Genomic DNA, 24,509 nt, shown 5'->3' on the forward strand with positions numbered 1-24,509 from the left:
GTGTACATCATCAGGTCCTGCCAGACTGATGAAAGGCCAGATTGAGTTCCACCAGTGTGGGATATTTACAGAAAGTATCACAGGCCTGTTTTTGAGTCTTCTGTGTCATGTGACAGGCAAGATTCCATCACGGACAAGGATATCGAGGAAAATGTGTCAAGGTTTTAGGAAATACACTGAGCAGCTGCTTGTATAATTCAGTCAGTTACTGCTGCCACACAGTCGTCTAATGATGGCTTGCAGACGATAGCAGGATAGTGAGAGCAATGAAAGAGGATCAGTTTGTGTGATCCAGCTTCCACTGGTGCACAAGGGTTGGGTGGCATCGACCACAGCCAGTCTCTCTCAAAATTATAGAAAAATGATCACTGCCTCGTGGATAATAATCAACTGTCCATGAAAAATGGGAGACTAGTGAAGAGGAGCAAATTGAGAGACCAATAGCAGTAAAGGACTGATGAGGTGCATGAAAATAAGTCTGCAAATCAGCATTGAAAAGAGAAAGATTATGATCAGAAAGCATACACTCTGCAGAGCAACTACTCCCATCAATATCAGCACTTTCCCAGAGTATGATGTCCGTTAAAGTTCCCCAAGAATAAAAAGAGAGATGGCAACTGCTCAATGAGAGCATCAAGGTCTGACTGATTGTAAGTCTCTCCAGGCAACAGGTAGAGAGAACATACAGTGATGGTACAACCTAAGGAAATACAGATAGCTACCACCTCCAAGAGTGTGTTGAGTAGCAAAGACAGGATGGGCACATGCTGATTAACCAACAGTGACACCCCTCCACCACACAGCCTGTCATTTCTGTGCAAAGAAAACTGCCACAAGGTGACTGTATCGGCAGGTTTCAGAAATGTTTCCTGTAAGGAAAGACATACAGGATGATAGGAAGCAATCAGTGTTTTGATGTCATCCAGATTAGAACGTAAACCTTGAAAGTTTCATTGTATCAAAGTGGCCATTTTTATTTATGTGTAGGCGAATTGGGTGGAGAACTCTTCTGTTTACGACCATGTCTTTTTCTTTACTATCTTTATTCAAGGGAGGTCTATTGACCTCCATGGATCCTGCCTTAAGTTGAATGGGCAGATCTTTACTGTTGAAAGAGGATTCTGGGGACTGAGGACGTGAATGAATGATTGTTTTGCATCTTGGAGTGGGTGAAAAGATGTACCTGAGGAAATGCCTGTATCCGGAACCAAAGGAAGTGAATCTTGGGATTTGCTGTAATGTATGTTAGAGAAAGAGATAGGTGTTGAAGTTGATTCATCAACTTTCTTAACTTTGTAGGTCAAAAGACTTTTCATTTGGTTTGAGAATGATTCTTCTGGAGGCACAGAGAGATCTGTCTGCACTCCCACTGTAGTAGTGGAATAAAGTGCAGCAGCATACGTCCGAGATGAAGTGGTGAACAGCAACTTTCGAGCCTCAGGATAAGTAATGTTTTGAATTGTTTTCAAATGCTGCACCTCTTTTTCTTCCAAACATTTAGGGCAAGAACGAAAGTAGGACGGATGAGAGCCATTGCAATTGATGCAATGAGGGTCCATTTCACACTCACAGGCATCATGGTCCTTGCCACCCCAATGAGCAAACATCAAAAAACCAGGACGTGACATCTACGAGTGACCAAACCTCTGACACTGAAAACATCTGAGAGGGTTTGGAATGTATGGCCGTACCCTATAATTAAGATAACTACCAATATGTCACGAGAGCGAAGCTTCTTTACTGACTTTGGAGAGCCAGCAAGTCCCTCTAGTCCCTTCTGAATGAAAAAGGGAGATATTTGTCTGAAAGAGAATGTAGTATAAGAAAATGAGGTACAACAAGTGTTACAGATGTTGAATATTGCTGATCAGAATCTTCAAGACGTGGTCATTTACCTATGGCCTGTTTTTTCAGTATTTTATCTAAGTTTTTATTTTGAGGATCCATAATAAAAAAAGGAAATTTCAGTGCCTACTGGACCCACCCACCATGGAGCCCAATAAGGGTATGCACTACAATGTCAAACAAAGACACTGCAGCAATGCCAGGGTTTTGTGAGCACTATACCCAAACACCAGCATCAGATACAATGTCCACAACACCTCTTAAGAACATCCAATACTGGTATTTGGTTGACTCTAGCCCAAGTGGACCAGCCAATTGACCAAAGGGGGGCCACCCCAAGGCTGCCCATGTACAAGAATTCAAGGCCAAAGTGGTGTGTTAGGGTTGGACCCCTCAACCACCAGGATCCTTTCCTTCCCTTCACTGGTCACCATACACGGCAAACACGTGGGTGTATGTTTATATCACAGTGGAGGTAAACTGAAAGACCAGAATCTTCCCTGGGAGGTCCCCTTCCAATGTACAACAATCCACAGCGAGGCACTTGGTTACCTAAGCATGAAACATCATTATTTCATAAAATGAATATTTTAATATGGACAATGTGGTTTACAAGTCAATGTTTTATATAAAGGTTTATAATACTTTGTAATAATTGTTTATTTAATTTCAAAACTTCAGTTACTTTAGGTAAAAAATAAATCATTAAATAGCCAGCAGTTTTCATGTTACTACAATTATTCAAAAATTGTTGTAACAAGCAACCAAGAGACACAGGGTGTTCATATTAATCATTGAAATGCTTGTTAAAGCTGAACTTTATAACTTGACAACCAGTGCTATTTAATTCTATTATAGGTGAAATTAACCATTTTATTTTCCAAAACAAACAAGAGTTTATTAAGCAAATTACAGAAAAACGTTTGTAGTCAATTACTTTTCTCTATTTGTAGAAAAGCTGTTTGTATCCAAATCAAATATTGTGACTTTCTCTGTCATTGTTTATTAAAATTACCGTTAACTGTCTGATTTTATATTATTTTAAGATATTACATCAAAATACTTATTGAACAATACAAGAATAAATAAACAAAGGTTTAAAAAAAGTAGTAAATGTTCAAAGTACTTAATGTTCACCATTTGAAATAACAATCCTAGATATTACACTTTATAGCACACAAACATAAAGACAAAATGCTGGTATCTTATTATCTAAGTTTAAGAGGGATAATATTTGTCTCAATCTAGTCATTTATACAAGCTATTTTGGAATGGTTTCTTCCAAGCTACCTCCCACCAATAAAAAATAACATACTTACTAAAAAATACTAATATCTATCAGCTGAGTTTTGGACAGACAGTGTTTGGTTAAATCCATTACTTTGTGTACAGTGGGATGCATTATATGTAACTTATTCTCTAGAATTTTTCGGGTGTTCATAAATCGTGCCTGCTTTTCCTCTGTCATAATTTCTAGAAGCCTACAGAAAAGAAAAGATACATATATCTTATACTGTAATATCTGAAACATTGACTGACATAATCATTATTATATGAAACTACTAATTCTAACCATCAACTGTAACATACTTCTTCCATATAAAATTAATTTTTATTGAATTTCATAACTCAAACTAAACACAAACGTTTTTTATATTAGAATTATTAAGTTTGTAGCCACAGTAGAATTTTACACATACTAGTGGCATGATTACTATTTAGTTACAAAAGTTAATGTTTTCAAACACAGAAATTGTACTTCCGATACTTACCCCTTCTCACACATTAGCTTTCCAGTAGCCTTGAGGTTCCCACCTAAACTCACGTGTTTACAAGTGATATTCCTAAGTAATACTACATGGAAAATGGATATGTTTTATGGCATAGTGTGGTTATGACATATCAGACTGTATAAGTTGAATCAGCTCCAGTCCAAAACCAGGACTGTAATTTATCTCTGTAAATTACTTTTACCTGAGGAGGACAAAACATTGTACAGTTATAATAAAGTTTTTTATTACTCAATCAACCTGTCTCAGGACTTTTATTTTCTTAAAATTGAGTCCCTCCTTATCAAACACTATTGCAGATTGTCCATCATGGTAGGAGGAAGTGTAATTGGAGCTTATAAGGAATCTTGAGCAAGGTTCCACTGATCGTGATGAGCCCATAGAAGGGATCATGTATGCACATGACAAAAGGGTCATTGAAGATCACATACCCAAAAGTGATAGAAACTCATGTGCAGAAAGTGAGGGAGTTGAAAGGGCATGACAAATTAACAATTCCATGGAACAAAGTCGTAGAGGAGAAGGTTGGATCCAACTGAGTTGAGTGTTGAATAATACACCCAAGAACAAGATATTAGATAGGTCAGAAGAAGTAATTCTTCAATTCAATTAACCAGCTCTCCCAAGCAGCCACCAGAAGAAACTGAGAAGTATGGCTGGCCAACTCTAGTTTGGAATGAGCCAGAAGAAGCCAGTAATCAATATAATTGGGATATCACAATTCCAGAGCCTGAAGATAGCAAGCAAAAGCTCTGACTTCATGACAGAAAACATAAGTAGAAGCAAGCCCAAATGGTAGTATCCAAAATTGATAAATCACCCTGTGATGGATGAACTGAAGATACACACAAGACTGGTAATATAAGAATTTGGGATAGGCATTGGCAACATAAATCTTGGTCATACATAAGTATGAAGAAAACACCCACTGCAGATTCAGAAATGACTCAATGGTAAAATGTGGCAGTTGAATAAAGTGATTAAGGTGGGACAAATTGATGAGAGATTTCCAGTCCATTGTTTTCTTGGGAACAACAAAGAGTCTGAAAAAAAAACAAAAAACGATGAAGGATGTAGAACAGGTTTAGTGGCTTTATGAGATAGTAATTCCTGAACTGTGTCTGACAGATGCTGGCTGATCATGGGATTCCAAGGCAGAGAGAAGAAAATGGGTATAAAAGGTAGAAAAAATTGCAATTCTGAATCCTTATGATATAACTTGAAAAACCTAATGATTCTTGACAAAAGGATGGCAGTGATGAAGAAGATTGACAACCAGACTAGGAACCAACAGGTAGTCACTGATACTGCTGGTTACATGACAAGCATCATTAAAGAAAACTATTATATGAGGCACCCTGAGAAGAATAGACATAGTAAAAGATGCCATATTAGGCTTCAGCTGAGATAACCAGCTAAAAAGTTGGAAAGGGTAACCTGTGGTTGTGCTGATGCAACTCATGATTCCAAAGATTCAGGAATTGTCTCAAAGGTTTATTGCCACAGAAGATAAGAAAGGACACAAGTTTAGGTCACATCATGATACAGAAGATCTAAACAACAGAGAAACTATGTTGGTAAATGAGTCAATGTCTAGAAAGAAGGGGAGATTATCTCTAAAGAAAAATCCTCAGGAATTTGATTGAGAGTTTCAGAGAGGATAAATGAGCGGTAAACAGATGATAGGGTAAAGTTGAAGGTGAAAAATTGCGCATGGGTCAGAATTACACCAGATTCATTGGCTGCACCCCAAAGAAGTAAAATGGAACCAAGCAATTGCTGGTCCAGAAAACAGTCTGCATGATGATATGGAAGAGCAAACTGATCCAAATTGCAAGGGGGTGAGTAATGCTAATCCTGTCACTTTATTGTGTGTCTGTAATAAACTGTGATTAAAGTGAAGTCAAGAAACATTCTCAATAGAAACTAGAAGTGAAAATAAATGAAAAACACTTCAGGAGTATACTAAAGATGAATGTGAAGCCATACACAAACAAAAGAGAACATGTCTGAACACAAGTGCTGCCAAACAATCTGTGATAGTTTAGTACAAATATATAGAAAGAGTCATATGTACGTATTGCGTGAATATGTCATGTTGCTACTAGTGGAGAAGTGACACACGATGATTTACATGAAAGACATGTTGGAATTATTCAATTCCAATAGCGGGGAGCATAAGGCTTGTGGTGCACATAAAGAAAAAATTGCATATAGAGGGTAGCACTGGACAAGAGTAGCTAATCTTGTGAGTGAAGTGAATGAGTAGAATGAGGTAAACATACATGCTTACCACAGTTATGCCATGAGTAAACAGACCACATGATAATGTAGTATTCTGATGAATTAGCCTCTACAACAGCTTATATTATGAAATAAATCTTTAGAAATTTGTTTTGTATGCTATGAGGAAAATTTCATGTATAGTGATGATCAATGAGAGTATGGGGTCCAAGGGGCCCCAGATAAATGTATGCCTGTTTTGAAAACAATAGTTTCATATTGATCCAGTTTTCTAAATGCATGAACTGATACAAATTTGTAATGATTATGTAAAAAGATAAACAACTAGTAAAAATGTTAGGGTCCACGTGAACTCTAGGTGTGCTGATCAAGATTAATTTCCTTGACATAACTTATATTACAGCCTGAATAAGGAAACATCAACACTAAACTGCAATAAGTTGTTTAATTTCTATGATGTAATAACAGGTTTAAATATACTTTCAATACAGTCACTGACATAACAACAGGTTTACATATATTGATGTAACAAGTTTAAATACATTTACAATACAGTCACTGACAGGTTTGCATACATTTAGATTACAGCTGGAATAAGGTAACACTGATATTAAACCTCAACAAGTTGTTTCACTTCAGTACCATAATAATAAACATCATATATACTTACATTTTTGGCTGTTTAGACTTCGTTACTTGTTCTTCTGATACCTTGAAAACATGGTTTACTGAAAAGAAACACAACTAATTTTTCAGGTCTCTTGGATGTTAATATTTTCCCTACCTGGAAATGTATTTCAGATAGATATTTAAATCTTCACAATACTAAGAGCCATTATCTTTCATGCAACTGCCACAGAATTTCCTAATCATGCCACAAACCTTTAATAAACTCCCAGTAATGAATGTGTCTAAATGTATTACATCAGTTTATAATGTAATTGTTCTAATGCTGTAGCCATCCACTAACAGAAGGGCAACACAAATTCTGCACACAGTAATCCCCATGAGCACAAGCATAAATATAGGTTAATTCTGAGGCAAATGAAATGCTGGAAGTAGGAAAGAAACGTGGGAGGTAGTAAAACGAGATAAGTATCTAGCTGAATTACATTTTAAGATAAAAATATTACCTCTCTGTACCACTAACAGCTAGATTTTCACCCTGAAGATGATGGGAGGGTGATATTGATCAAAGATAAAGATGAATTATTTTTTGAAATAACAACAAAAAGTCCACGAGTCTGGGTATCACCTAGTTCTCAAGTAGGTAAAAGTAGATTTCAAGAGTTAACTTACTGTGATTCTATAGCAAGAAAATCCATTTGTTTAAGCTGCAGAAATAGCCAGATCAATTATATAGATACACAACTGAAACAGTTTTCCAGAAAACTCCATCTCATCAGTGGCCACTAAGCAGAGGCAGATGGGTTTAAAACTTTCTGCACTCCCCAGCTAGATGCAGATATCAAGCAGAATAGTATTCTTTGTAAAGAAACACTGACTACTCAATAGGATTAAATGACACCAAACATAAGAAATGTAATGTTTAGTTCCACATGTTATGTGTAACATGTAACTGTACAGTTTGGTTTTTTTCTTTAGATGTGCAAGAAAAAAAGGTTGATACACATGTACTGTTGTTGTGACATGAAGAGCAGACAAAATCAGTGATGTAGGTATTGAGAGATGAATATGTTAAATTAAGTCAACATAACAGCTTACAAATTCTTCTTCAATAACTAGTATAGATAGGAGATGAGAACAACTGTGATAAAATAAAACTGATGTCAGACTAACCCAAAAAGGAAATGCCAGTCAGATGAGCTGATGAACCTAACAGAGGCAAGTTGTGTAGACAAAAGGGGATGGCAGTGGAACGAAAGGGGGCAGTCTGAGCAGAATATCAAGATCAAGTTTTATCTGGACATAAAAGATGGTTGGGAATGGAACAGTTACATTATAGACTGGGAGAAATAAGTAAATAAACAACTGATCATATTCCTAGGCAGCCCAAGTCTTTGGTAGAAAGAACCAATAATGGAACAAATCAAATGATCCTTATAGAGGACAAAAGGCAGTGAAGACATGAATGTCTAAACAATTAAGACACAAAGCAAAAGAATAAGAAGAAAAAAAAGTTTGAATCTAGAGATGAAAGCTGTTAAACACCTCTTGCCAATTGTCAAAACAGATGGAACTATCTCAAAAGGCCACAAAAAAAAGATGAAAAAACAAAAGTGTCAAAAAAAGATAAAAGCTGTAAAGCACCACTTGGTAATTTGCAACTGTCAAAATGAAAGAACTATGTCAAAAGGCCAGGAAAGGGAAACGTCCCTAAAGCCAATGCCGTATTGTAGAGTGATGAATGAAACGAACACATAAGTGTCAAAATGTATTATCACTAGAGGTTCTAGAGGCAAAAAGTGGTTCACTGGAAAAGTTATCACTGAGAGTCTTAACGGCCTACCCTGTGGGAGGAGGGAATGGCAAGTAGACAAAACAGGAAAGAGGTACTCTCAAGGGCCTGCCAATGTCAGGTATTTGTGGTCTAATGAGAGAAAATATCAGGAAAACAGAGGAATATTTATGGCAAACAGACACAGTTCAATATTCCAAGGAACTAGAAACACCTCCAATGAATTGTGCAGTGAGAAAAGAGACGTGGTTTAAGCCGAGGAGAGAAAGATAGTAAGGAAAGAATCCAGACTAGGAGAATAGCAAATATGAATAATAGGAATGAGGAATTCAAGGGGTAGCCCCATAGAACTGCCATGATCAGACAAAAACTAAAGAATAAGAAAAAAAAGACAGTAAATCAAAGTAACCAGAAAATGAAAACATGTTTGAATAAAAAAAATGGAAAATAAAACACTTATGATGACCTTACTGATCATAGATAATGCAGCAAATAAAGATTATATCAGCCTTCCACTTGTGAAGCGTTACGATTATTATATCATATGCTGGTGCAATACATTTAGACACGTAGGAGTGGGAGTTTGTTCAAGAATTGTTGCATGTGCAATACATTACATGGCAATTAATTAGGTAACTTTTCTGAAACATGATTCAATAAAAAGAAACTTGATTTCCTTACGTTTCCAAAACATGATTTACTGAAAAGAAAATACAACAAACTGATTCTTCAAGCATCTTTACAAAATGTGATTTATTATAAAGAACACAGAACTGATTCCTCAGATGTTTTGAAAGTGTTACATAGTGTAGAAACAGAATTGAACACCAAAACCTTCAATCATTATTCTTTACACTTTTAATTCAATGGTTAAGATTAGTGTAGGTAATTAAGTATTCCAGGTTTATAATGAAAGACGGGAGCAGAATTTATTTGTGAATTCTGGACTAGTATGTACTATTAAGGAAGTTTGTACTAGCAGTGTGGATGTGCAACATGTATGTCGAGCTTACAGGATAGAGGCTATCCTAATTAAAGTGTAGGCAACAGATAAAGAAAAGTGCAGATGTGGGAAATGGCAGCAGGATTTCACGGGCCTTTAGATGCAAAGAAAATATCAGTTAATGATAAGTTTCAGGAAGTTATAAAAGTACTATTAAATCTAAAAGTAATGGTGTTAATTGTAATAAGCCTATTCTATTGAGCAACAGAGTTCAGCCCATGGCTTAAACAGATGAAGAACTATTGGAGGAAGAAAAAAAAAGGATCAGAGATAGATGTAGATGATAATCTAAAGTAAGTTACAATTATAAGTGATTCTTTGACAAGATATGTGAATAGGATATTCTGTACAGTAGAAGGGCAAAAAAGAATGGAAACAAATGTTCAAGATGGTCTTTCTTATGCATGTAACGGCTAATGATGTATCAAAAGGTAGGTCACACCAACTGGTGAAGGAACCTACTAGGACTAGATAGTGGTGAGGGTCAGGATAAACTAAAGGTAAAAACAATAGGATGTACAATACTATTAATTATTGTAATTTATAAAAAATAAAACATAACCTTAAATAACTGGCAGGAATGAAGGATTTTGGTATAATAGTTAACTTATAATACAGAAATGGTTGAGAAAGTAGAAATTGGAAAATATCTGGGTGCAAATGATTACTGCTCTATTAGATTAGATGTTTTTTCTGCATATGGAACTAGGAATAATGATATTTCCATTACCAATTTCAAAAAACAAATTTTGATGTGATGTAACAAGAATTATCTTTCTTAGTTACTTGAAAACACCGAAAAGACAAAAATTTTTAAAAATACATTTTAAATATTCAAGTGAAATATATTCTTTAATGGTATCTGCAAGTTAAATTCTAGTTGTTCACAAGGAGTAAAAACTGAAATAATAAACTTAAGAAATTTAAATGGACTGGTATGACAGGAGATTCACAAGATTATAAAAGATCAAGAAAGATGGTGAAACAAGTAATTAGCACATCAAAAAGAATGATGAGAAAAAGATGGGTGAAAATGTAAAAATGAACAGTAAGGCTTAGTGGCAAGTGAAAATTTATGATGATAGAAGGCAATGTAAGTTGAAAAAGCTTTATGGGAGAGAAAGTAAAATACCATATAAGAACTTAGAATTTTGCTGAATGGACACCATGTTATAACTAAGGTGAATTCTTGCAGTTAAAAATGACCTGAATCCTCTATGCTGCATAGCTAAACCCTGCAAGATATCATTAGATTTATTTCTTTAAAATATTATTAAACCAGAGGGTATTCAACTGCATGATTTCATGCACTTTAATTATGCTCATTTTTTTGTGTTCTTGTGAAATAATTTATGACATTCAAAGGTTGTGGTTAACCTATTATACATTTATTCTGATCATGTTAGTTCAGAAGGTTTGAATGATTAATTTCATGATAAAGCTTATGTTTTGAAAACAAAAGTTTTAACACTGGTTAATTTTAAAAACTGCATGCACAAATTTTTTCTCATATATCATTGGTGTATGCAAATTATACATATAAATAGTGAAACGTTGATCATGGAAAACTTTCTGTGTATTTTAATTGTGTTAAATGACCTTTTTTCCAGTTTGGAAAGTAAATTTTGAATGTCTGTATTTGATATCAACTTTTAAATATTATATGTTTGTAGTATATTACTAAATTAATCATTTAGTCATAATAAATGTTTAAATGATCAACATGGTCAAACATATGTAAAAATGTTCAGTGATAAAATATAGTAGTTGGTTTCTGACTTTTGAACAACAGATTAATAAGTCAACATAAAACAAATGTGTGAAATCTTTATATCATATTTCAGTATGTTTTCATTTGTTCTGAATTTTTCACAAAACTATATTGTGACTATAAGTGCTAGTCATCCCTAATTTAGCAGTGATAGACCAGAGAGAAGGCAGTTAGTTAACATCACCCACTGTCAACTCTTGGGCTATGCTTTTACTAATAAATAGTTGGATTGACTATCACATCATAAAACCCCCACACTTGAAAGAGTGAGCATGTTCAGTGATGGAGATTTAAATCCACAACCCTCAAGTTGTGACTCAAGTGCCTTAGCCACCAGGCCATATTAGTATGAAATGCCAAGTTCATATTCCATAAGAAACATTAAGCATATTGACCAAATTAAATGTAAAAAAAATATATTTGCTTCTAAACTTAACCATCAAATTATTTTGTAAGAAACTGTAAAAACAAACTTCTTTAAATAAAATATTCAGTGATTTCAACATGATCAAAATGTTATCAGATGCTTATTTCTCAGCAGAATATAAATAGACAAGTACCCATATTATTCTATACCATAGTAACCAGATACACATCAATCTGTAAAATTACCTAAGAAAAGTAAAACATAAACAGAAATGAGCTATGAAATTTTAGCTTCTTCAATAAAACGTTCTGGCAATGCCCATGATAATAACATCAAAACTAACTTAATTTTACCTTTAGCATCTAAATCTCTTAAATCTTTATTTTATGTGTTCATAAAAGGTTTTTTTCACCTGCAGCTTTCCTCATTGTCTTCATATAGTTCTCCACTACATCTGCTAATAATTTTTCAATCACTGAGCTCAAGTTGGTGGAATATTTATGGAAGGACAGTGAGCGCTTTAATATTCCTTCTTGCCACTGCTGAGGCAATGAAGCAATTGGAGTAGATGCAACACTTTTTTTAAGTTCCCCTACATAAAACTGTGACACAAACAAGAGTTAACTTTCGTGACTTACAGGAAACGAAGTTTAGTCAAAGTAATAGAAATATTGCACATTCAAAGCAAGTCTATCATAAAATTTTCAGACTGATGAAAACACAGCCCAGTCTGTTCTTTTTTCATATAAAGCTACTGTGTCATAAGATAATTTTTCAGTTTCAAATAAATTTGAAAAATAATGTTTCTTAATTGATTATTTAGCTTATGTTAATAATTTGAAAATGCTAATTAAATATGACTATTGTTAATCAAAAATTTTGAACATTGGTGTACAAGGTAAGTGAGGTTTAATTGACAGTGAATTTACATAATTTTCTTATTACTACACCAGGTGTGTAGCACTTAAGTAAAAACAAACAGTTTCAAATTAATAAACCTACTTTGAACTTGATTAATCCTTTTTAACAGGTCCAGTTTGACCTGTTAATAATATCATTTCTAACCATTATTGGAATCTAGGATTCAACTAGTACTAATTTATTTTGGGCTAAATAATTTCCTTTCACAAAACTTCTAAGTCACAAACTTCAAGAAAATAACAATAAACTCATTATTCACTAATTTAAGTAGTATTAGCAGTTAAAGAAGGTAGGAAATATATCTTTTTATAATATGTGTAATTTTGACATCATTAAAGAAATTACTCAGATGTCTAAAATCTGTATCCTTTGTTTAGGTTCAATAATCATGAAGAAACTTAGCTGAATGGACAGAAACTGCTTCCAGTCAAAACACAAGTGCAGAGGATATCATTTCTACAACAAACAGTTTCTGCCCATTCAAGTAAGTTTCATCATGTTAACTCTAGTTATAATCTAGTTATTCAAAATTCCACAATGGCCTTGCTAAAAAAATTTCCAAAACATTGCATATTCAAATATAATATTTATTCCAACCATATTTTATAAAGATATTTAAAACTGAAGAGTCCTATTTTAGTTATTTCACAAACAAATGATTCCAATACAATAAACTAGCAGTGTTAAACCAGTCTATGATACTAAATAATATGAAATGAAAAGAATAACTTCACTAAAAGTTGTACAATTTTCAATCTATAGAATTAGGTTAACTTATCAAAAAAGCTTGATAGAGCAACCACCTAGAAAGGACAAGGATTTGTTGGTAACAGTGAAGCTATCACATTTATAAATAACACTTAAAAGTAGACAGTGAGTTTTTGTCTTGCTTTTATGTCAGTTTTACTTTAGTTATATCACTGACAAACAATTATTGAACTTAATTTATACCATACACTATTCCTTACATCTTGTTGCTGTACTAAGCCTGGATAAGGTGGGGGTGCAGGTGCAGGATTTTCTGCAAGCCATCTCTGGATCCTTTTTGCTTTCTGTTCACTGTTTTTTAAGATATATATGCTTAGATCATCAAATAAAAATAACTACATTCATCATGAACTAATTTACAAAAAATATATGCTTCTTAAGATATATATACTTAGGTCATCAAATAAAAATAATTTCATCATGAATTAATTTACAAAAACACATATGCTTCTTAAGATATATATACTTAGATCATCAAATAAAAACTAACTACATCATGAATTAATTCATAAAAAATATATGCTTCTTAAGATATATGTAATTAGGTCATCAAATAAAAATAACTACATTAATCATGAATTAATTTACATAACATATATGCTTCTTAAGAATTAGCTTCTTCAAACAAATAATTTTTGACTCATACTTCTTGCCAATCATCTTACAAAATGAATTATTCTGTAAAAACCACTTATACAATTTCCCTTTTACAGAACATTGTTATTGTTATACTTTGTTTCACATTAAACAAATATATAATATTAGAACAATATAATATTCTTCTTATTCAGACCTTGCTAGCCTGTAGTTTAAAGTATGTTTTACATTCATAAAAAATGTCCTAAAGTTCCATTTCAACAGATACTTGATTAGCATAGATAATGTGTTAAATTCAGCCTTACTGTTACCTGCTACAGCTAAGTGTGATTACAAACATTATCTCTGTTTGATGAGATAGTTATATTGCATATCACTTAACCTTTTTAAGACTAATGACTAACACTGATATTTCTGGATTATTGTCATATAATTTTTGAACTAGTTTGTTATAGAGATAAGTTGAATTGTGAAGTTAGTTTTGAAGTTAGTTAGTTTTTTTTACAGATACATGTATGGCTTGAAAATGTTATGAATTTCTGTGAAAGTTACATATTTGTTTCCTGTATTCCTCATTCTGTTGTTCATATATCATGCATATAAACTTTTGAAGATGGCTTGAATGAAAACTTTACTATAAATGTACAATGTTTTAACAAGGTTAAGTCATCATATAGTATAATTTGTTTATACACACATGAATACACATATGCACATATACACAGTATGAAACAGAGCACACATGACTGGGGTATTGCTTAACAGCTTAGTAAAGATATTTTGACACCCCAGAGTATTAGTTTAGGATATTGTTGTTTTGTTAAATTAAGATAGATTCTTTTATTTTGTGTTCGTTGATGTTTGATTCTTTATTTAAAATTACAGAGTACTGTAGAAATATACTGTGGTTTTGTGAGTTGTAATGGTGGTAAATATGAGAAGCTTTTTCTTATGTTTGGTGGGTTCTTTGTTATGCTTTATTTTTGTTTAATTTTACTGAAACATATTTTCATTATATTTACTTATTAGTCTAATACAGTTACATCTTTAACAAATTTTCGATGTTCACAGTAAAGAGATACAGTCCTATCAGTAAAGTCAGCTTTTTTATCTTTAGTTCTTCCTCAGTGAACAAAAGGTTTCATTCTTCTACTTAAACTTCAATAATAATTATTTTTATTCCAACCCAAACAAATAATTTAATTCTTAAATATCATGTAAATAAGGTATCTGTGTGCTGTGTTTATCCTTAAATTACCATTATGTGATAGGTTAGACTAAAGAAGTAGTAGAGAAACTTAAATAAGAAAACAACTAGAATTATTGTACTTTTTATTAAAAAATAATTTATGTTACAATTATTTCACTTTAGTCTACTATTCAATTATTGTTTACAGTTAATGGTTTTTATAAGAATTATAGCCAATGAAATGCAAGAACATGCAGTTCAAACTAAACCAGACTGAAATATTATACTGACATTTTAAAATACAAAACAATGAAGAGCAACAAGAACCTTTTGTTTTCTCTGGATCATCCTATCAACTTGAAACTAAAAACTCAAAACCAGCCTTTTATCACTCAAATATTTATTCAGTTTTTCTTTAAATTAACTGCACCTTTCACATCTGAAAATAAAGGCAACAGCTTCAAGAACCAATGATTTGTTAACAAAATAAAACAGTCTCAACTGAAGATGACTCCTACCCCTACCAAACATTGTGTTCCCTATTCCCAGCAATATAGACTGCTGGCCAAAATCTTAAGGCCAATGAACATAAAGAAAAAATATGTATTTTGTGTTGTTAGACTCAACCACTTATTTGAGTAGAGCTTCAAAAGATGAAAATAAGAAATGGAAAAATAAAAATAAAAACCTTATTTAGCATTTATTAGGGAAAATGTAAACACTATGAAATTAGCTTAAATACCAGCTGGTCAAAAGTTTAAGACCATACTGAAACGAAGCGTCATTCGGTAAACATGTAACAAAATTTAGTCATTTGTGTTCAAGCATTAGCATTGTCAGCATCTCCCACTGACATCTCCTGTGTTACATTGGGTAAAAACATGGCAAAGGCTAAAAAGTTGACAGAGTTTGAACATGGCAGAATTGTCGAGCTGCAAAAGCAAGGTCTCACTCAATGTGCCACCGCTGGTGGGATTGGGCATAATAAAATGCTGTTGCAAATTTCTTAAAAGACCCTGAGGGATATGGAACGAGAATTTCAAGTGGTCGGCTCAAGAAAATTTTGCCGGCATTGAGCAGGAGGATTCAATGGGTTGTCTGGCAAGACACCAGCCAATCATCAAACCAGATTGAGGCCCTTACAGATACAGAATGCAACTCAAGAACAATAAGATGACATCTACGAGAGAAAGGCTTTAAAAACCATAAATGTCTTCAAAAGCCATGCCTCCTTCCACACCATGAAACAGCTCAGTTAAACCTTGCTGAGAAGCAGCAAACATGAGACGTAAAAAGGTGGAAGAAGGTTTTGTTCTCTGATGAGAAAAATTGAACCTGGATGGTCCAGATGGCTTCCAACGTTACTAGCACAATAAGGATATCCCACCGGAGACATTTTCTACACGACACAGTGGAGGAGGTTCCTTCTACAAACACTAATATCGACCATGCCAAAGTGAATGTTTGAAGTTGCACTCACTACTGAGACCTTTTGTTGTGCATTTTCTATCCTCTTTAGGACTTCTTTTTGGCATGGTCTTAAACTTTTGACCAGCTGGTATTTAGGCTAATTTCATGGTGTTTACATTTTCCCTATTAAATGCTAAATATGGTTTTTATTTTTATTTTCCCATTTCTTATTTTCATCTTTCGAAGCTCTACTCAAATAAGTGGTTGAGTCTAACAATGCAAAATGCATATTTTGTCTTTATGTTCATTGGCCTTAAGATTTTGGCCAGCAGTGTATATGAAAATAATGATGCATCAACACTATCAGTTTCCTTAAAAACCTTTAAAAATGCTCTGTAATACTTCTTGTTTTCAAGAGGGAACAAATTTAGATATTTTAAACTGTTCTTGTATGACAAAATTATTATCCTAGTAGCATTCCAGAATTCACTGTGGAAATTATACACAGGTAACTAGGGCTTAATGTTAGGCTTAGGTTAAACACATGTTAGGTATAAAATATTAAAGAGGGGAAGGAAAAATGGCTTTAAATGTAAAATGTGAGTTACATCCTGTTGAAGTTGTGGATATGAAATAGGAAGGAGATTAAATATATTTGAGTTTCTATTAGTGGATATTAAGGGAAAACGATTTTAGTAGAATTTGTTGCAGACCACCAGACAATACTGGTGAGAAACTTTATAGTAAGATTAATAATTCATCCATTAATAAAGTCACAATTATGGGTGATTTTTAATTTCAGACATATGGATTGGGAAATGCTAGAGTCAAACCACTAGAATGAAAGGTTTAAAGAAACTGTTCATGATAGCTTTCTTCAATTAGTTAAGGAACCTACTAGAAACAATGATATTTTAGATTTATTGTTAAATTCAAATATAGAAATGACTGAGATGGTGTAAACTGAAAACATCCGGGTGCAAGTGGTCATTGCTCTATTAGGTTCAATATCTTGTTCCATGTGGAGAAAAGGAATAATGATATTTTGGTTACAAATTTCAAAAAAGTTAATTTTGAAAGGATGTGACAAACATTATCTGTTGTAAAATGGACAATGAATTATTTGGAGACATTGATCAGATGTGGACATTTTTTAAACATACAGTTTTAAGTATTCACAGCAATCATAGAAATAAATAAAAACCCTATAACCTTAACTATTTTAAAAGGTGCACCTTTCTTCTTCAGGTGCACACCTGGTAAACATGATAAATATATTCTTTATGGAAAGAAATGGGTAACTGCATACAGTAAACTAGATTGGCTCATAAAGAGTTTAAGAGATAAAATTAAAGAAAAGCATAAAACATTTAAAAGACTTAAACTGACTGGTGTGAAAAAAAATTAAGAGTTTATAGGAGATTAGGACATCAAAAAGGATGTATGAGAAAAGGTTGATTGAAAATGTAAAATTAATAGTAAGGATTTCTTTAAATACATTAAGGTTAAACAAAATGTTAGGATGAAAATAGGGCCTTTGAAAGATGATAAAGGAAGTACAATATCTGGTGATTATTAGAAGGCTGAGTTATTAAATTTTGCTTATTTTTTCGTTTTTCATTAATAAAGATTTAAGCAGTATTCCACACCTTGAACAGTTTATGAATGGAAACAAGATCAAATCTGATGACTGTATTACTTTTGGGTAAGCTGTTTGAAAAAACTGGAAAGTTTAAAAAATGATAAAGGTTATGGCCCAAATAACATTTCCTCAAGGATTTGGAAGAAGGTTAATTATTGGATATGTGAGCCACTTACTACTACTTTTGGTCTGTCCTTGAATGGTGAGCAAGTACCAGAGAATGAAAGTTAAGGTAACTCCTCTTTTCAAAGGAGGTGATAAAAACTCTTCTCGCAATTATGGAGAAAACAGTTTGAAAGATTTCATCCTCTTCTTGTATGAAAACTCTCCATCTTATGCACCATTCTAGTAACCCTTCTCTAAGTGATTTAGTGACCATTCCTTCATCTAAGTCATTGATGTATATCAAAAAGAGCAAAGGTTCTAAGACTGAGCCCTACTATACCCCACTTATAACATTAATCCAATATGACTGAAGTTCATTTATAACAACCATCTGCCTTCTTCCATCCAGCTGCTCTTCTATCCAATTGGCTAACATATCCCTCACACCTATATAAATAATTATATTTGCAATCCTTTTATGTGGCACCTTGTCACATGCCTTTTGAAAATCCAGACTCGCCAAATCTGCACTCTTATATAAGCAGTAACCTTTTTAAAGATTGTCAAAAGATTCATAAGAAAATTGTCTATCCAATAAGATCCTAAACACTGTTAAATGACTTTTCAAAGAATCTTTTAACAGGCTTTCCAAAACTTTTCCCATGATAAGCCTATGGTTACTGGGACAATTTTTATCACCTCCCTTGAAAAGGGGAGTCACATTAGCTAACTTGCATTCTTCTGGTACCACTATTCAAAGGCTTACATAAAATAGTAGCAAGTGGCTTACATATCGAATTATTAATTTAATTCAAAACCTTTGTGAAGTTGTTATTTGGCTAAAGAGCCTTACCATCTTTAAACTACTTCATTTTGTTTGTGAATAAGCTCAGAATTATGGTAGCCATTTTGTCCAATCTTATTTCCATCTATTAACTGTACAAAATGTGGTACACTGCTTACATTTAAATACAATATTATTCAGAAGTTTTTCATTTAAGAAAAAACTTTTTCTCATATATATCACCCACCTCTCTTCCAACAAATTCAAACCCTCTTATTGAGCCTTAATATGGTTCATAACCTTTACTTTTATCATCAAAATGCCACAATGTAAAACAGTAATATTTATTTAAAACGAAAATTAATACTGCTATAACAGTTCTAGAAAAATAGTTTTAATACATCTCTTCCAAGTTTAAAATAGTTTTGTAAAAAAATTATAGTTTTTATGCTTCTGTTAGCTGTATTAGACTTTTGACATGTATGAAAAAGAATGCAACCAGCAAAAACTTATAATTCCAGAATACCATGCTTAGAGCAATGGGAGATTTGACAAGACATTTATAATGAAGTAATTTCAAATTTATCTGAAACTAACCAAATTCATGAGAATAAAGTATTGATACTGGACACAATGTAAAATGCACAATGAAAATATATATTTGTTTAAACTTAGAAACAATAAAAGTTATATAATTGCATAGGAAGAATAATAATCCATTACTTGATAATTATGTCTCTAAATTCTCTTTAGAATTTAGTAAGAGACTTATTAAGAATTAGTTAATATTATAGGTTAAACTTTTGAAAAGTATGTAACTATTTAAGTTAAAGATATAGCTTTAACTTACCAAACTAAGGGATTCAGCTTGAGAGATAGAGAAAACTAAGAACATCACTTATGTCATTGACACACAAGGAATGTCATAACCTTGAGATATCACTTGATTGAACTATGAATAAAACTACTGTCAACGTTCATAAACAAAATTGTAAAGCTTTATTCCCTAAAGGTAAATCAGATGTTACTTCCAAGATATGACAGACAGCAAAGGTAGCTAAACAATTAGTTAATGAGTTCCTTAATCATGTTATTGAAATTTGTACATACCAGAATAACTATGAAAAACTCTATATTCATATAAGAAGGTAGTAAATGTATAATATACTTATATTCCACAATACTATAGTTTATTAAATTATAATATACTTATATTCCACAATACTATAGTTTATTAAAGCCAAATACTTACAGCTTTCTTTGTTGTTGTTTTTGTTTCTCACCAGACAGTCGAAAATTAAGAAGTTTGCTGTTTTTATAACGATCTTTGGGAAAGTTTTTCAAGGGAGGAAGTGGAGGCAAGCCTTCTAATCCAGGAAACTCACTTTTTTTTTTCCACCAAACAAATTCATTATTTTGAGATAACTTGTGATGGGATGATGCCATATCTTTCTACTTCTTCTATTTAGTGTTAAAAAAATATGTTAATAAAAATTAGAAGGTAATGTTACAATTTTGTTACCCAAAAAAATCATAACTAATGGAAGTGTAAGATATTTGCAGAACTTTTATGAAAATTATTATTTTAAAGTTATAGCTTTCATAGTAAAGAAGGTTTATTTTTAGAACAGACACAATGTTTTGATCACTGGTGCAACCATTCTCAAGTACAAAAGTTTTACCTCAAAATGATAGCATCAGTTTTTGAAACAAATCTTCTTTACAATAAAAGTAAGAAATTTTAAAAATACAATATTTAATCAATAAGTAAACACAAAACAAAGATTAATTCATAAAAAAATTACTTTTTATTTCCACCATCTAAAATTACACATATATATATATATATATATATATACCTTATTTTAAGTTAAGTTTTGAGTTAATTTATAATTTTCTTTGATTCTTCTCTGTGTTTTCAAATTTTAAATTTTGACTCATTATTTTGTTGATTCTTTTAAAAACAATTTTCTAGTTTGTTCATTTTAAAATGTTTTTAGTCTGTTAAGTAATAAAACAATCACATTGGACTGCCAGAATTTTAAAATCACAAACCACTTCTACCTTACTAGTGTTGTGAACTTGTATTTTCTTTTTTATAAACAGGAAAAATGTTGTTATAATGGTGAAGGGCATGACCACAGAAGTATTATGTTAATGGTCATTTGTAATTTTCTTATTTAGTTTTTAGTACATTTTTATATTAAATATATACTGCATAACTACTTAACTATTGCAGTTAAATAATCTGTATAATTATAAACATGCAAGAACAACAAAATTATGAATCATAAAACATAAACATGTATATATATATATATTCAAAGACATAACATACTTAAATAAGTAGGACACAATCCCAAGAAATTTCAACCAGTCACTTAGAAAAATTACTTAAATAAGGTTTATTTAATGGAAATATGGCAGTTAATTATAACATTTAGTTCCTTTGTTCAAAAATGTTTGTCATGGCCTCTAAAAGTGTCAACAAATGAAGTATGTAAGCAAGGTTTGAATAGAATGAAATGAGAAACGTGTTAATTAGTGCAGTAAGGGAAATAAATAACTTGTAACTAAATGATACATATGAAAATAAAACACACATTCAAATTTAAAATTTCTATGTTTGTAGGCTCTATTTATACCGATTACATTACTGAAAAAAGGTAACACTAAGGGTTCAAAATTCTCACCATTGAATACCAGATTCTGTGTATAATTTATAAACGTAATTAGAAAATAGAATCATAAGTGATTATAATTAACTAAACATAATTCCAATTACGTTATTAAGCCTCACATATCTCTCTTTCGTTTTACAACAAAAGACAACTTAAAAGTTTAGCATAAATGTAAACTAATTCATATTAAAAGTTGTTTTTTATTGTTACGAATATGCAACAAAACTGCGATGTTAAAAGCTTGAATGAAATCAATTCGTTTGGTAACTATAGTTACAGTGCTAAACAAATATGTTTCGATAAAACGTGCACAGTAAGCGGTAGAGGACGCCACGATCTAAAATAAGTGAAGAATCGCACTATTATGCTGTTCGACCTAAATTTTAATTGTATAAGCCCTCAGTCTTAACATGTCATAAAATAACATTTAAAGACAATAAGGAGCCTTGCAGTAAGACGTCTGAGGCCCTTTTTTTAAAGGCAAAATTACTTTATTTGAGTTTAAAACTTCATATTTTTGTTCAAAAATGGTTTATTCTCAAACACGAAACTTGTTTTGTATTAAATATAAAATATTTAAAAGGCAATATTCTAGCGTCTTAAAGGCAAAGAATCAGGGTTCGATACCTACGATAGGTTTAGTTAGTTTGTTTTGAATTTCGCGCAAAGCTACACGAGGGCTATTTGTGCTATCTGTCCCTAATTTAGCAGTGTAAGACTAGAGGGAAGGCAGACTACCCACCGTCAACTCTTGGGTTATAATTTTACCAACGAATACTTCTATTGACCTTCACATTTTAACGCCCCCACTGCTCAAAGGGCGAACATGTTTGGTGCGACGGAAATTCGAGCCCGCGACCCTCGGATTACGAGTCGAGTGCCTTAACCAACTGGCCATGCCGGGCCCCACAGATTGAACAACAAAATTAATTTAAATTATCAAAATATATTCATGTCTTAAAGACCTCTTAACGACCCTTACGCATTTTATGTGGTGGCTGTAATTGTACTGACATTGTCAAAAGTCTACATCAGTTACATCTGTGAATATATGGGATCATCAAGCGGGATTGGTAAATATATAATTATTAAATCTTTTAGACTCCGTAATTTTTAACCACCTCGTGTTGATTAAAATTTTCAACATAATCTGGTATGGATCCTCCTATATTGAATTTTAATTAAATAAAGTTTATTTATTCTAAACAAACTACCAACTTCGCTGCAATAAAGTCTGTATTAAATAACTGTTTGTTTGTTTTTTGTTTAATTTCGCGCAAGGCTACTCGAGGGCTATCTGCAGTAGCCGTCCCTAATTTAACAGTGTAAGAAGGCAACTAGTCATCACCACCCACTGCCAACGAATAGTGGGATTGACTGTAACATTATAACGCCCCTACGGCTGAAAGGGTAAGCATGTTTGGCGCGACGGGGATGCGAACCCGCGACCCTCGGATTACGAGTCGCACGTCTTAACACGCTTGGCCATGCAGGGCCAGATTAAATAACTTTTTTACTTTTTTCTGTGATTTTCGTATAAAATACTTTTAATCATAGCCTAATTTACTTGCTACTTTGTATATGTAAGTACAATCTGAAATTTAAATATGATACACATTGAGACATTTATTAACAAAACTTTAAGATACAGTAACTTACTGTTTATGAAAACATCTCAGTTGATAAAATGACTGACTTATATAAATCTATCTTAGTCTTTTGTAATAAATTACAGTTTCTAATGACATGTGTGTGTGTATGTATAAGGACGTTTAATTTTCATATGTTTAAACAAATTCGTTTTCTTCAGAAGAAAAATAGCCTTCATCTTCCCTATCTTCAGTACAAACTCTCATTTAAAATGTAGTATGTCTGTTTTATAATACTAACAACCCAGTGATATATTTAAATGTTCAGTCATATTACTGCATAAATATAACGCATCTCTATAAACCACTGATTCTCAACCTGTGTGCCACGAGAGATTGGCAGGTATGCCGCGTTGTTTTTGAAACACATTTAACTTTCTTGGGATTTTACAAGCAAGTCGAACACATCAGTTAATGAAAGCTACTATAGAGACAATCTGAAACCTTACAAAACATTCAATAGTTTTCATTGAACTCGAGCACGGAGAAGTTCATACTTAAATTTCATTCTCGACTGCAACGGTTCGACTGTTAGTTTAACTGTGGCGCAACAAGCGCTTCGTACGTCACAAATGATGCATCAAACAATCAAACTGCTTTCAGGAACACGTTCGTATTCTGCGGTAAGCTACAGCTACTACGCTCTAGGTAGAAATTTTATATAAACTGTAGAACGTCATGTTTATCGTGTATGAATTAGCTTTATCATTTATCCATGGAAAAATATTTAAGTAAGTCTGGTGCTGCAAAGGAAAATGTGTTGAATTAAAAGCAAGGAATCAAAAGAAAGTACAAAAACTAATACATCGAATATGGTTTTATCGCTTTGGAATCTGAACATTCTCAATTACCATTCTGCCTACTCTGCAATGCAGCGTTATCGAACGAGGCGCATGTTCCTAGTAAACTAAAGAGACACTTGGAAACAAACAAAACATTAAGCTGTGAAGGATAAATATGAACAATCAAGGAAGCTTGTGAACTACATGAAGTTGCCCGAAAAAGGATTTATTGCAAATTATAAGGTTGCTCAATTGTTGGCAAAACGCAAGAAAGCGCATACGAATCAGTCATTGCACCAGCGTTAGCAATCATCGTTGAAACTATGTTTGGAACGGATGCCACCAAAAAGGTTAAGCAAGTTCTACTGTCCAATGACACAATTTCGCGTAGAATTGTAGAGTTGGATTTATAGGATCAAGTTTGCGAACACTTCGAAGCGCCTGAAGATGAATTGTCTCTGCTATGATCTCTTCAAGTTAATGAATCTACTGACGTTAGTGGAAAAGATCAAGTTCTGGCTTTTGTTCCATTCATAAAAGAT

General features: G+C 32.7%; 1 protein-coding gene across 1 annotated transcript in view; it reads right to left on the reverse strand.

Annotated features, from left to right (window-relative positions):
* Nucleotides 1–21,781, reverse strand: part of LOC143241725 (dynein axonemal heavy chain 12-like) — a 28,831-nt gene extending 7,050 nt beyond the window's left edge. Inside the window, exons 1-6 of the mRNA XM_076484952.1 lie at nt 21,549–21,781; nt 20,108–20,316; nt 13,329–13,419; nt 11,852–12,041; nt 6,550–6,607; nt 3,165–3,326 (exon numbers count right to left, since the gene is read on the reverse strand). Of these exons, the coding sequence (XP_076341067.1) occupies nt 3,165–3,326; nt 6,550–6,607; nt 11,852–12,041; nt 13,329–13,419; nt 20,108–20,301 (695 nt within the window). The 5' untranslated portion in view covers nt 20,302–20,316; nt 21,549–21,781. The remainder of the gene's footprint in view (nt 1–3,164; nt 3,327–6,549; nt 6,608–11,851; nt 12,042–13,328; nt 13,420–20,107; nt 20,317–21,548) is intronic.
* Between the last annotated feature and the right edge of the window lie 2,728 nt (nt 21,782–24,509).

Source organism: Tachypleus tridentatus, unplaced genomic scaffold (genome assembly GCF_004210375.1).
Source record: "Tachypleus tridentatus isolate NWPU-2018 unplaced genomic scaffold, ASM421037v1 Hic_cluster_1, whole genome shotgun sequence".
Taxonomy (NCBI): domain Eukaryota; kingdom Metazoa; phylum Arthropoda; class Merostomata; order Xiphosura; family Limulidae; genus Tachypleus; species Tachypleus tridentatus.